The following is a 13,826-nucleotide window of genomic DNA, read 5'->3' on the forward strand; positions in this document are numbered from 1 at the left end:
CTGTACATGCCAGGCAAGGATGGGAACAGATAGAGCAGCAGCCACTGTCAACTTTGAGCACAGTGTTGGGCTTTGCTGGTTGTGTGCAAGTAAGACTTTGAACAGGAAAATCAATTAAGTTCAAGTTGGTGCAATCAAAGTCTAGATGAAGAAAATCAAAATAAATCAACATCAGTTTGCCTCTGACCTGGAAAAGAGAAGTGCCTTTTAACAGTGTAGATGGATATTCACAACAGCAATCTGAGCTTTGAAACTTGTTTCTATTTACAGGCATACGAGAGTGGTTTGTGTTGGGGAGCTGAGATGTGAGCATAGTTGACTAATGTAGCGCAGAAGCATGATTTGAAGGTTTTAGTAGGCCTTCCTGCTACTTTGTCAGTGAGATTACATTCAAGTTTTCAGTCTGTTATCAACTGATTTCATATGCAACAATGTAATTGTTAATTTTTTTCTTAGTAGTCTGTTTGGCACCAGTGCAGGTAGTAGCTGTGCCTTGGCTTCGAACTTTTTTGATATCTTTGTGAAAATGACACTTTTACTCTTTCTCTGTCTCAGTTTCCGGATTTGTAAAATCATAGCAGTCTGAAATGTAGTGTCAGTACTTCCAAGTACCAGAGAAGGGTGAATTCTTATTCCAGTTTCAGCCAAGAAATTAGAGAATTAAGCTTTCAAAGTAGCTCACTCGGAGCCATACTCCTGATCCTTTGGCTTTATTTTCTAAATTCTGGGGAAATAGGTTGCCTTATGTCTTGTCTGAGAACAGCGTTTGAGCCAAATGATATTTTTCATATAATAATATGGCTTTTTGGATTGCTCTGTTGTTTGCTCAGCCCAGAGCATGGGCTATGCAGTAGCACTGGTTGTCTACTTCCTTCATTCAGGCATTGCCTTCTCAAATCACCTTTCAGGCAAGTAAGGCAAATATCCTTTTTCTACCACAGTAACTCATCACCCTGCCTGTTTGCACATACTATGTTAATGACTGTAAGCAGATAATGGCATATAACTCTCCATATTCTCACCACACATCATGCACTAGAAATCAGACAGTTACAAGGAAAATAGTTTTTTCTCTCCACAGACTTAAACAGCCTTTTTTATGAGACAGCAATTGGCCAGAAATGCCAATTTCTACCATCATCACTGTCAGCCACTAAGGACCTACTCCTTTTCTCCATATACTAAAAAACAAGCTACTTAAGACATACACAGACTTACTCTCCTCTTGAAGTCTGTGTCTGGCTTTGCCTTTCTCTGAGTGGCAGATTACCTTCCAATTTTTTATTTGATCACTGTTGCTCTTTGACATAAATCTTTCCCTGACATGTTTTACTTTGACTGTTCCTAATATAGCTGTGCCTAATGAGACAAATTCCAATAGCAGAAGTACTGATTGCTGTATTAACAATTTCATATCCATTGCCCTGGGGCAATAAATAGAAAAATTAGTATCCAGCATGCTACTATAGTGGAAGAACTCATGCCATACCTGAAAAATATTTAGTTTCTCCATTACAATGTACTTAAAGGATGCAAGCGCATAACTTGAGAGAGGAAAATATATAGTCACAAACAGTGCATGTTCTACTATATTTCTCGAAAACAGGGCCTCAGGGAAGAAAAAGGCTTTGTATAAGCAACTGGGTTAGAACAGAGACAATTTATCATCCTAATAAGATCAGAGTTTATGTGTAAAGATAAGTAAATATTGACTAGGTAAATACAGCCTGATAAACAGATCAATCTGTTTTTATGTTAGAAACACATAGGAATTAAGAAACTTAATGATGTTCAGTATTTTATAATCGCAGACTAAAATGCTCTGGTGTACCCTGAAGGAGTAGAAGGCCATTGAATATGTCAATAGATAATAAATAAATTGATAAACCAAAAATGCAAATAAACACACATACAGAAAGGATGTCTGTTATTCCTGGAGGATTCAGGTTCCCCATACAACAAGAACTGTCATGGATGTTCATTTCATGGTCCTATAAACATATAAACATCAATCAATGTTGTCCACCAAACTCTGTTCAAAAGATTGATTTATTGTCAGCTTTTCTCTGCCATTAAACAGAAAATGCAACAGTCAAGGGGAACTTTGGTTACATATGAGTGGGCTTTTATAATCTAAATCTGTCTTTTGTGGCATAGATCAGATATTAGATGTTAGAGGACTTTTGAGCATACATTTGAGAATTCGTCTCCATGGCATACTGGAAATCCATGTACTCTCAAGTCTCGTAGAAGAGTTTTTGTCATCTTAGAGCAAGTATGATCTCACTTCCTCTTTGAGTATAGCACTCTCCAGTGAGTGTAACAGGGTAATGTACTTTTCTAAATTTGATTTTCTAATATAAGTCTTAGACTTTTGTGACCTCTGAAATTACTCTAGGGATAATAATCCCCTTGCATAACAGTGGCACTGAATGTCAGGGGTGCACATTTAAGGGAACAAATCTCTGACTATCTCCTAAAGAAACATTGCAAATACTTCCAAAAGAGATTCAAAGGGCAGCTCTGATAGATATCACATCCAAAGAATAAACAGCCATTTTGTCAAGGACATGGTATACTTGTGATTGGTCCAATTGGTCCAATGGTCCAGCATTAGTCCAATGCTAAGAGATTGGTCCAATTCATTACTTCTCCTCCCTCCTATGTGCTGTGTTCAGGTAATTTTGGTTACTCCAACTCTGCAGTGCTCAGCAGTGAGAGTATAGTGTGATGTTATAGTTTGTTGTGAACTACTAAACAAAGGATACCAGCATATTGAAATTTGATTGCAGAATCACAGTAGCTGAACAACAACCTCAACAACTTTTGCTATTTACCCTTCTGTTATCCTGCTTCCTAACAAATCTTTCATCAAATAGCTGGAACCTGTCATCTCTATTGGCAAACTGGCTTCATGGTGACCAATTCTCTGGCTACTGATCAGTGTTATGGGCACTCCTATCTTTCGTGGAGACATCTATCAGCCATCTAAAAATATCAGCATCTAGTCTGAGCTATTTATCTAGGCCTTCTCTGTGGTCAGTGGAAGGCAAGAGCACCCCTAGTGGGCAAATCTGCCTACAGATGGCTGCGCTGGCTGGGATACAAAAAGTGGCTTTCTTACTTCAGACTATTGGTATGTACATAAATGAAACATATGCAGAATGCTTGTAGATGGCTGTTGTTGGGTGAGGTGCATCTCGCTCTTACCACTTTTGTAAAGTGATAAGATACTCTTCATAATCATCCTGCTCCTGCTGTGTATAAAGAAGATAGAACAACTCGAGCTTGACATCTTGCTATTGGAATATTTTTCCCAGGTAGCCGGACAAATCGGGGTCGCTGTGTCAGGTGCTGGAGTGTGGCTGCTTCTTCAGTACTCGGCAGGTGGTGGAGGTTAACGAGCTTGCTGCGTGAGAGGGGAGGAGGGAAAGAGGAGGAGGTGGCTTCCTCCTGACGCCATTTCCGAGGGGCTGACATATATAAATGAGCCGGTTGCTGCAGTGCCCCGTCTAGGATCTTCAGCCAGGACACTGGCGCAGACACACACAGCGCCGGTCTCCCTCCAGCACCTCGCCGATCTCCCGAAACCAGGGCCAGACTAAAGCTCTGCCCTTCCCCGCACCCCACCAGCACCATGAGCCCGAGACTTCTCGCCGTCCTGCTGCTGGCCGTGCCAGGTAAGTGGGGCTGAGCGAGCTCCGCGACCCCTCCCCCGCTCCGGGGCTCCGCAGCACTGCGGGCAGAGCCGCCCCCAGCCCGCCGCGCGCCCCGCGCACTTCGCTTCAGCCCGCCGCTTCAGCACCGCGGACAGCGGCTGCCGCAAGGTCACTGCCCGAGGGCCGCGCCGTGCCCTGCTACTCCCCAGTGCCAGAGCCACCAGGCCCCTTCCCTTCCCTTCCCTTCCCTTCCCTTCCCTTCCCTTCCCTTCCCTTCCCTTCCCTTCCCTTCCCTTCCCTTCCCTTCCCTTCCCTTCCCTTCCCTTCCCTTCCCTTCCCTTCATCGGGGGGAGGCACAGTGTGCACACCTAGAGACCACTTCAACCAGAGCCAGATTCCCACCTCCTGCACTCCCATTTTTAGCAGGATAGGATTTCTTCGCTTGTCTCCCAGAGGCAGGGAATAATAAACTCCTTTTTGCTCTCTCCTCATTTTGCAGCTATCTCCCTTCCTGTGACAAATGAAATGAATAAAGGGGACACTAAGGTAAGAATAAACCTGTAGTGGAAGAGGGGAGCAAAGTTGAAGGATGTGATAATTAACCTCTACTTACCTGGCTTATTTTGGTTGCTCCTACTGAAACACCCTGTAGGAAGTGACAGCTGAGGGGATTTACATGAGAATTGCCCATATCAGGATCCATCCTCCCCAGCTGCCTCCCTACCAGGATTTACCCTTTGCAATTCTACTTCTGGGTACTTGAGCATGATGAGATTGAGCATGGAGGTTGGGTATGACCCTTTCAGGTCCTCCTACTTTCAGTTTTTCAAAGCTTCCAACAGGAGGTGACTCAGGGGAGAGTAGGGGGGAGATATGATTCAGGAATGGGACTGTGTGTGTTTGGAGGCGTGTATACATCTGTCTGCCTTTGTATGCATGTGGTGTGCTACTTCTCTATGTGCCTGAAAAATAGGCAACTGGATACTCTCAGAGTGCTAATCTGTCCTCAGCTACTACTCATTCTGTCAGGATGGATACAAGCTGTGTATGAATTGACTGACCTTTTCAGCCCTCCTCTGTAGGCTTTTGTGCCTACATCCATGAATCTCTCTGATGTACTTCACACATATGTGCACTCCCAACTGGCTTTTGGCAGCTGAATGCTTGGGTAGTTGTGTTTGCCTGTGTTGATCTGCAGCAGAATCCTCCCATCTCCTTCCTGATGTTACAATACCTGTATTTTTTTTCAGATTAGTTAATCTCTTTACTGTCCAAATTAAGACTTTTACAGGAGTCAATGTACAGAAATCAAACACCAGCCCTTTCCCCTCTGCTTTCTGAACCTCTTTGTTTCCTGAAATCTTCTAGCTGCACAGGGATTTTCCCCAGGCAGCATTAGGAGAGAGCAACTTGTGTCACTCTCAGACACACATTCTAGAGTATGGTCTCTGGTCAGTATTATTTACAGACTGAGTGCCATGAGAAACTCCTCCTCATCTCCTGTCAGATGCACCTGGACTTGAGGAGCTGTTGCTTAGCTAAGGCCTTTAGCCTGCTTAGCCCTTCCTAGGGCTGAGCCATTGGGTGCCTGCTTCAGGCTGTACACTGAGAAATGAGGCTCAGGCAAACACCCCTCAAAGTGGGCTAGGCCAGAGCAGGATGCTCATTGGACATTCCATGGGAAATTCTATTAATTCCACAATTTTCCTTGAGAGATCCATTCCATGATATGCTTGATCTGTAAAACATGGCAAGTCCCAGTAAGCTACATTTACGTTTTACAAAAACGAATGCAATTCCATGGAAATCTTCTCCCAAGGAAGAATTATCTCCCAAGTCTGTCCTCAGCTTGGGTACTGCACTGAAATGGGTTTGAACTGAGAGGAAACTTAGACATTACCTAGGCTTTCCTGGCATCAAGGGAGTTGCACATGACCACAGCAGTTACTGTATGCCTGATGTATGCTTACCCTTACATTCAGAAGGCAGTATTTCTCACCTGAAAGCATGTATTTCAGAAAGGGCCTGAGCATAGCTGAGTTCAAATGTGGTGAAGTCTTTCCTGGTAAGGCTGTGTTCCTATGAAAATTTCTGTGCAGGGACAATGTGACGAAGTCTTAAGGATTAGTTACATGCTCGCAGTTAGAGGACAACTAGGGGAAAATTTCAGTCTGAATTTCTGTACTGGATTAATTGATTCTTTTAAATTTTAAGAGAGCTTACAAGCAAGAGGGAGGACCGGTGTTTTTTTGTTGTTGTTGTTGTTGTTTTGTTTGTTTTGTTTTGTTTTTACTCAGTCTGATGGCGATTAGACAAGGTGAATTGCTTGAAACTGAAAGAGTGGAAGTGTAGGTTAGATGTTAGGTGGAAATTCTTTACTCAGAGGGTGGTGAGCTCCTGGTACTGGCTGCCCTCTGAGAGGTTATGGTGATTCATCCCTGGAACCATTTAAGACCATAGGCCATTTAAGAGCATAGGGCCCTGGGCAGCCTTCTTTGGTAGGGGGCAGCCAGCCCATGTCAGGAAGTGGGAGCTGGATGATCTTTAAGATCCCCGCCAGCATAAACCATTTTATGATTTTGGAAAGGCTCTCCTTCATTTCCTGTAGGTTGTTCTATCATGACCTTTTGAAACCTTACTCTGCAAGATTTGATCTTATAAAAAATTCTGGAAAGTGTTGGGCTGACTGCATTCCTCATTTCATTAAGTTACATTATTTCTCCACAGAGCTGCCATATTTCTGTGGTGGTTGTTACTTTTCTTTGTGCTCTGGCAATGTCCTGAAGTCATTTAGAAATATTCAGGAAGATTGTTCAGGGTGTTTCATTAGACAGGTACTCATTTGTAATGATGAGAAACTGCCTCCTTCAGGATCTGCATCAAATACTGGAAAAAAAAAAAAAAAAAAAAAAAAGAAAAAAAAAAAAAGGCTTCAAATTTTGGAAAATGTAGAAAGGAAGTATCAGAATCTGATATTTGTTTGTTTTTTTTCCTTCTATTTATTCTTTATGGTTGGTTGATCGAATTGTCACTAGGTCATTTAAAATCAATATTAATGGGCTGTTTGTGGTATCGGGGAATGATACCAGAGAAATTTCCCTTCTTTCTTTTCGTTACATCTTTCCTGCAACATTTTAAATTCAGCAATAAATCCCCTCAAAATGTGCAAATAGATAAAGAGTTCAAGATTTCCTGTCTGTATCCTGTGAAAGCAGAATTCTCTCCTTACACAGAGTGCAGATTTGCCCATTCCGGTTGGTCAATAAATATATCAATTGCTTGAATGAGTGACATTGCAGCTGACTGGGAATTGCTGGCTGGTGTTTAATTTCTACTGCAGCTACAGCGCTCTGCTCTCCTGAGAATGGCACCTTGAGAGGGAGGTGAAGGCCCTTAGGGCTGCCTGCAGAAATAACCAGCTGCCCCAGCCATGCAGCACTAAGTGGCTGCTTGTGTAAAGAGCTAGGGCTGAGTGGGGATGATGAAAATGATGCCTTCTCATTATTACAAGGAAGAAAAGGGTTCTGCATAGGGCAGGCCCACTGTCTGTCCAGTCTGGAAAGCTGCCTCAGGCAGTAGCAAATGTATGGGAACTTCCTTGCCTTTAGATGGCCTGACTTCATGTTCAGCTCTTCCAGTTTATAATGAGTTTATTTCATTCAGGAAGTCAAGAACTTCTGCAGAGTGGGTTGCTCTTCTCTAGACCATTAGAGCAGTATTTCTCAACTGCACTTGAGAGTATGATTTGACTTTCCTCACCCTCTATGCCTGGCTGCATTCTAAGCAGAGTGTCCTCCTCAGGGTTTGAATAAGAGCTACCTACGGACACGTGTTGTTCTCTGTGACCTCCCACTGAGTCCTTTTATCAGGTACAGGTTGAGGCACACTGACTTCAAAAACGATGAATTTGAGTTCAGTATGCATCTATTGAGTATCTCTTGAATCATTCCTTGTGTGCAGCCTGTGGGGTGGGCTGAAGTCATGAGATCCTCAGCTGTGTCAAAGTAGCTCTTTCCACTGCCATGTGTCACTCACTCACTGCTCAGTTTAGGGTGGTACCTTCTGTTCTTCTGTTAGGTAAAATGGGAACTGAACATTCCGTTCTGGATCCATCAGAAAGGCAAAAGGATCTGTGCCATCACCTGCTGCATTTCAGCCTAGATAACAGATTGATTTAAGAAAAAAAAAAAAAAAAATCGAAGAAGCAGTGCTTTTGTTTGTATTTTGTTTCTTTCTAGGTGATGAAGTGCATCGTGGAGGTCATCTCTGATACTTTATCAAAGCCAAACCCACTGCCGATCAGTGAGGAATGCCTAGAGACGCTCAGAGGAGGTACAGATGTTAATTTAATTCTGGGTATCAGCAAGAGGGAATCAGGCAGAGAGAGAAGCAGGGTCTTGCTCTCCATGGTCCCGTCTGACACATGCTCAGGCAACTGGCAACCCAACAATTTCACCTTCCCTGTAGTCACCCCACTGAGCCTCCTTCCTGCCAGGCACAGAGCCAAGAGATGCAGCAAATCAGGCCAGGGGACAGGAACGAGTAAATGAGCAGGGAGATGGAATTTGAGTAGTTTTGTGTTTCCTAATGGTGGTGGAAAGTTGTCTTTGACCACATTCTGTACCAAGTCTCTCCTATTGCAGATGAACGAATCATTTCTATCCTTCGCCACCAAAATTTACTGAAGGAACTTCAGGAAATTGCGGCTCAAGGTACAGTTTTACTACAGTTGTTTGGGAAGATGGATTTCATCAGTTGTAGCTCCTAGCACAGTTCTTGTAGTTTTATTTTACATTAATTTAATATCATAAAAATGTGTCATAAGGAACACAGTTCCAGGATTTCCAGTGAACACTGCAAGTGTAGGGATACTATTCTTACAATTACTCTAATATGTATCTGATGACTGAAATAACCTGCAGCATAACTTAGTGGCCACATACAGTTTTCCTAGACAGTGTATGTATTATGGGAGAAAACTATTCACAGGTCCCCAGCACAGGACTGCAGGTTGCAGGCAAGGCACATTCAAAGCTGGTGAGGATCCCAGCCAGCTGGTCCAGGCTGCAGCTGCCTGCCTGCCTTCTCCTTCTGCATGGGTTACTCAGCTGGCAGTCCTGCCTTGCCAGGGCATCCTTGTGCCCTGGGGGACACAGCAGCCTGAGATGGCTGGGAGACACTGCCACCAGATTTCCTAGAGAATAGGGAAGCCACAGAGGCAGCAGGGAGAAATGAGAGGGAAAATGCATGTCAAGAGATCTGTGCAGCTCCCAAAGCAATGATTTGGTCCTTGCCTAAATCTTATTGTGTGGGGACAGCAGGCAGTGGCCCAGTTAGGCTCCAGAGGTGCTCTGATGATCCAGAAGAAAGAAACCTGAGCCTCTTCTGTGCTCTGGGTTGCTGCCCAGGTTGTGCAGGCTGTGTTCTATTGCCATACACACTGTGCAACACAGTGGAGCTCTAGCTTGCTCTTTCCTTGACTGAAACCCATCACACCATTTTGCAATGATGTAACATGAGCTCTCACCAAGAGATCAGTACTGAGAGTGGGAGCCCAAGGGAAAAACAAAGTCCTCTGTGATGGCTTCAGCTGTTCCTAATCAGTCTGAAAAGCCCACACCCTACAGCCCTGCCCCTTGAAAGGCTGGAGATGACTGAGCCAGTACTGCTGTCTTTGGCCTTTGAGTTAAGTTGTAGAAACAGGCTATGAGCTGGGTTAGGCATGGCTTGCTGAGTATGCAGATTCCATTGGGATGAGGCAGTGTGGGGAGCACTGCTTGCCAGGACAACTGTGCAGTGGTCCCAAGCTCTGTCCTTGAGCTCAAAACTCTCTTCAGATGCCTTCATGAAGCCAGCACTGATGGAGAAGGGTCCCATCACCAGGTGGGAGGGCACGCGGGGCTCCCAGTGCTCACCTCAGGTACGTGGGCAGCATTTCGAAGAAGGCAATTATTATCCTTCAGTACTCCAGTACTTAAGTGTTTTGTTGGCCTCGATGTGCTGCAGCTCAGCATCTCCTATTCCCTAGTTTGCCATCAATATTGCTGTTTTCCTAGCAACATTGCCTCTCTGTTTTCACAGAGACCTTTTTATTCCTACAGATGATGTTTTTGATGATGGCTTTGTTACCACAGTTGGTTCATGCATCCCCCATTTTACAGTTCCCCTTTGGCAGATTTGTCCATTGCAGAAAATACATGTAGAATTATAAAGAGCGCAGCTATTTTGCTGTCTGTACCTTCTGAAAGTACAGAAGGTGCTGCTTTTTGCTACTTTTTGTTTCCCAACACAGGTGCCAATGAGAGAACTCAGCAGCAAAAGAAAAACAGTGGCTTTGAAGATGAACTTTCTGAAGTCCTTGAAAGTCAGAATGATGAGAACAAGCAAAGAGGTCAGTGTCAGCCTCCTGCCGGGGAGTCCAGGCAGGCAGGCTGTAAACAAGGATGTTCTTTCTGACAGCCTTGGTGTGTCCATCTGCTCCTCATCCTCTCCTTGGGTGTCACATGCACCAGCAACCCTGTGTTTGCTTTGGTCTGATATACCAGATAAAACAACATGGCACTTCTGAGCTGTAGTAACCAGTGATGTTCAGGTTACCAACATGATAGTGGTTCCCTCCACCTTGCTGCCATACTGAGTCATGACTCTGTCCTGAAAGAGATGCAAGAGCAAGGTGGGTCTGTCTTACAGCCTTCTTTGAAAGACTGAAATTAATTAATTTAGGTGATGGTCCCTGCAGTGAAATTTGAGTTCAGTCCATGCACACACAAAATACCATTATCCTGAACAGGCCACATTTAGCTCATTTGGAGGCATGCAGTGCTGCAGGAAGGCGGGTTAGTCCACTGCTATCATGCTGGGAGGAGGAGATGCCCATGAGGAGTGTGATGTTTTTTTACCCAGACTCCCCTGTTTGTGAGATGAGCTCTCAAGAGAGATGTTGTTTCTCACTCTTCTCTGCAGATGTGGCACAACAGCACCCTGAGGAGGAGCAGCCCACAGCATCTCTGGCTGAGCTGGCAGCACAGAAAACCCAGCAAAAGGAAGATGTGAGAGAGGAAGGAAAAAATAGCCTGGAGGTAGGGGAATCTAGGCTGCAAGATGCCAGCAGTGAGAAGGATGACCAGGATGAAGCAGACAGCAACGAGATCAAGGATGCAGAAGATGCACAGGGAGAAGCAGCTTTGGGCAACCATGCTGACAAAGATCTGGGTGAGAATGAGCAACAGCAGCGAGGGGAAGGAGAGGAGCAGCGCAGAGGCCCCAGGAACAGCCTGGAGCTCGAGGAGGAGGGAGAGCAGCCATCCAGGCAGGGCCAGAGGCAGAGCAAGGAGGAGGCAGCAGAGGAGCGCGTGGAACAGGAGGACGATGGAGAAGATGCTCCTGGAGAGGAGGACCCTACTGAAGCAGAGAGATTACTCGATTTGGCTGAGGAGGATGGGGAGGCTGAGGAGATGCAGGAAGATGATGGTATGTATCTTGGATGACTGTGCTGATACCTATCCAGGGTGAGATGAGAGTGCTGAGACAAGCTGATAAGAAGCTTTAAACTCTAAAAGTTCAGGCAGGTGCTTATCAGTTTTTTTTACAGAAATATCTCCAATGACAGTCACCCAGGATCCCTAAACACCTGACCCATGGGCATATGCATGGCAGTAGCACAGACACTGCAGCTGCCTTGCTGTGTGCTGCACACAAATTACAGGAAATAAGGGGACAATTCCTTGCCTTTCCGTGAACATCCTCTGTGATTTTGACTGTTATCTTCAGTCCGCATTACTGAGACAGTGACTTGAGAGTGGATATCCCAGAATCCTGGGAAAATGGGGGCTAAGTCACCTTATATCACCTCTGAAGTCTTGGTTCAAACATGGAGCCCAACCAGGTTAAAGCTCATGCTCACTGTTGTGCCTTATGCTCTTTCAGGTAATGATGATGCTCTGGGATTTGGCAAAGATGAGCAGAGCTCTGAGGAGGAGGAGGAGCAGCCACATGTACTGAGACGAGGAAGGCATCGCCTGGAGGATGAGGGAATGCAGGCAGAGGAGGACACCTTCCAGTCCAGGGATGCCAAAAGTGAGGAAATGGAGGATGAGTCCTCCAGGGAGTGGGAAGACTCCAAGAGATGGAACAAAATGGATGAGCTGGCCAAGCAGCTGACATCAAAGAAGCGCATGGAGGAAAATGATAGTGGAGAAGACCCAGACAGGTCCATGAAAATGGCATTCAGGTCCCACAAGTATGACTTCAGTAGCCCAGAGGAAGATGTGAGAAGATCATGGAAGCATCACTCGAAGGAGGACAGCAGTGAAGGATTTCCGCTTGCTCCTATGCCTGAAGAAAAGAAGGATGAGGAAGGCAGTGCTAACAGGAGAACAGAGGTTGGTGTACATAGGCTTAACTGACTGGTTATTACTTGGGAATCCAAACTGTGCTGATGGAAAATAAGGATGATGCCTTAGTGTTATGCAGCCCATACTGGTTCTCTGTGACATTAAATGGATGTTTGGTGCTTTTTCCAGTTTTTCAGACCTGGATTTTTGATATTTTGGATATTATTGAGGTTTCCTCTGGTCTATGCCTTTGTTTCTTTTCTAGATTTAGTAATCAGTGCAAAAATATTCCTTGTCCTAGAGAGCTTTAAAAATGTGACAAGAGCATTGTGCTGGCCAGTGCTGGATGCTGTAACTAGTCTTGGTGTGGGTTTTGTGTCTCTAATTCCCTTCAAGCCACAGGATAGTCAATTCTGTCCCAAGCTCAAGTATGAGATGAGCAGTTTCATACCTCTTGGGGAAGCAAACCAGGGACAATATGGTGGGAGAGCAGGTGTTAGAATGGAAATGTCTGCAAAGGATGTGAGGATGTCTGAATATGCCTCATTCCCTCATGTCTCATGTGATGTTATGCAATAACTCAGCATGTACCCTGGCAGCTAGGAGCAACTGTTTCTGTTTCTTTGGTGTTGAAGCTCAGCTCCAGTTTGTATCAGCCACAAATGGCTGAACACAGGGGCTGGGATTGAGTTCTGCAGTGCTCTGGGACAAGCCATGCTCCAATGCCCGGGAATGAAGCCAGTTTGCTGCATTTCTCTTACCTCCAAAACACTGTTTTTGCTTTAGTAATGAAGAGCAGCGTTGCCCAAAAGTTGCCCACCAGCATTCAGGAGGGTGTCACGTTGGTTGAAAGTGAAGTTAAATGTGTTGGCTCTGAGCAAGGAGAGAGCACCTGCCCCTTCTGCCTCCTGCTTTTGGGGAAGGTCTCTTCCCCCTCATAAGGCTGCTCCCTCCTAGCCCAAAGCCCTTACAGCAGCTCTGGGCGCGCTTCATCCTTCTTGGTCAAGAGCAGTGTGAGTTGTATGGAGGAGGTCTACCCTGCTGCTCCTGGGAAATTGGGACTGAATGGCCTGAATACCTCCACGTGCGCTGGCAGGGCCTGAGGCAACACTGCCATATCTCCTCATTGCAGCAGACAGTGAAATAGGCAGGTGGCATGGCTCCAGCCACACTTCCCATCCCTATCGCTCCCTGTTGCCCCATTTCTGCTCTCGTTGCAGGACCAGGAGCTGGAGAGCCTTGCCGCCATCGAGGCCGAGCTGGAACACGTGGCCCACAAGCTGCACGAGCTGAGGCGGGGCTGAGGGCTGGCCGCAGCCTCTCTCCGCCGTGGTCTCCATTCCTGAGAGTACGATGGTCTCCATGCCGAGTACGATGAGCAGAAGCACCGCGCCTTGGATGCCGGCCCCACGGGCGCCAGGCCTGCCTCCCTTGCAGTAGTGTTGTGCCCATCACCGCTTCTTGCCCCCACGCTCCTCTGTCCCCTACGGATGTCCACCTGCCCCATCGGGCTGCCGTAGCCAAGAAGTGTGACCTACACCTGTATTCTCTCTCTTTATTTTTATTTCCTCCTTCCCTTTCTGTTTTTTAAAAGACAGGAGAGCTCTCTAGGAAGCTCTCCTCCCACTGGTAGTTTCACTGGGTTAAATTGCAATAACTTGTTACCTTTTGATTAAAAGCTGAGAACTCTGACTGTAATATATTCTATATAAAAAATTTATCTAAGGAAAAATAAAACCACGGTGGGCTCTTTGCTTTCTTCGCAAGCTTCCATGTCAGTGGGCTGCATTCCCTCACCATCCTGGTGGCCCTCCCAGCCTCACCACAACGCTTG

General features: G+C 45.6%; 1 protein-coding gene across 1 annotated transcript; it reads left to right on the forward strand.

Annotated features, from left to right (window-relative positions):
* The first annotated feature begins 3,462 nt into the window (after window positions 1–3,462).
* On the forward strand, window positions 3,463–13,747 carry CHGA (chromogranin A). Its single transcript, XM_052694892.1, has 8 exons — window positions 3,463–3,680; window positions 4,159–4,205; window positions 7,898–7,991; window positions 8,303–8,371; window positions 9,952–10,050; window positions 10,623–11,129; window positions 11,586–12,040; window positions 13,213–13,747. The coding sequence occupies exons 1-8, from the start codon at window positions 3,638–3,640 to the stop codon at window positions 13,294–13,296; spliced, it is 1,398 nt and encodes a 465-aa protein (XP_052550852.1). The 5' UTR covers window positions 3,463–3,637; the 3' UTR covers window positions 13,297–13,747.
* Window positions 13,748–13,826: the final 79 nt, after the last annotated feature.

The sequence above is a fragment of the Tympanuchus pallidicinctus genome, unplaced genomic scaffold, assembly GCF_026119805.1.
Source record: "Tympanuchus pallidicinctus isolate F22 unplaced genomic scaffold, pur_lepc_1.0 scaffold3, whole genome shotgun sequence".
Classification (NCBI taxonomy): domain Eukaryota; kingdom Metazoa; phylum Chordata; class Aves; order Galliformes; family Phasianidae; genus Tympanuchus; species Tympanuchus pallidicinctus.

Bases quoted from the DNA above. Each gene is read 5' to 3' on its own strand.
- CHGA (XM_052694892.1), top strand. From the start codon at position 3,638: ATGAGCCCGAGACTTCTCGCCGTCCTGCTGCTGGCCGTGCCAG. The intron at 4,206-7,897 runs GTAAGAATAAAC...GTTTCTTTCTAG, and splicing joins TGAATAAAGGGGACACTAAG to GTGATGAAGTGCATCGTGGA. The intron at 8,372-9,951 runs GTACAGTTTTAC...TTCCCAACACAG, and splicing joins TCAGGAAATTGCGGCTCAAG to GTGCCAATGAGAGAACTCAG.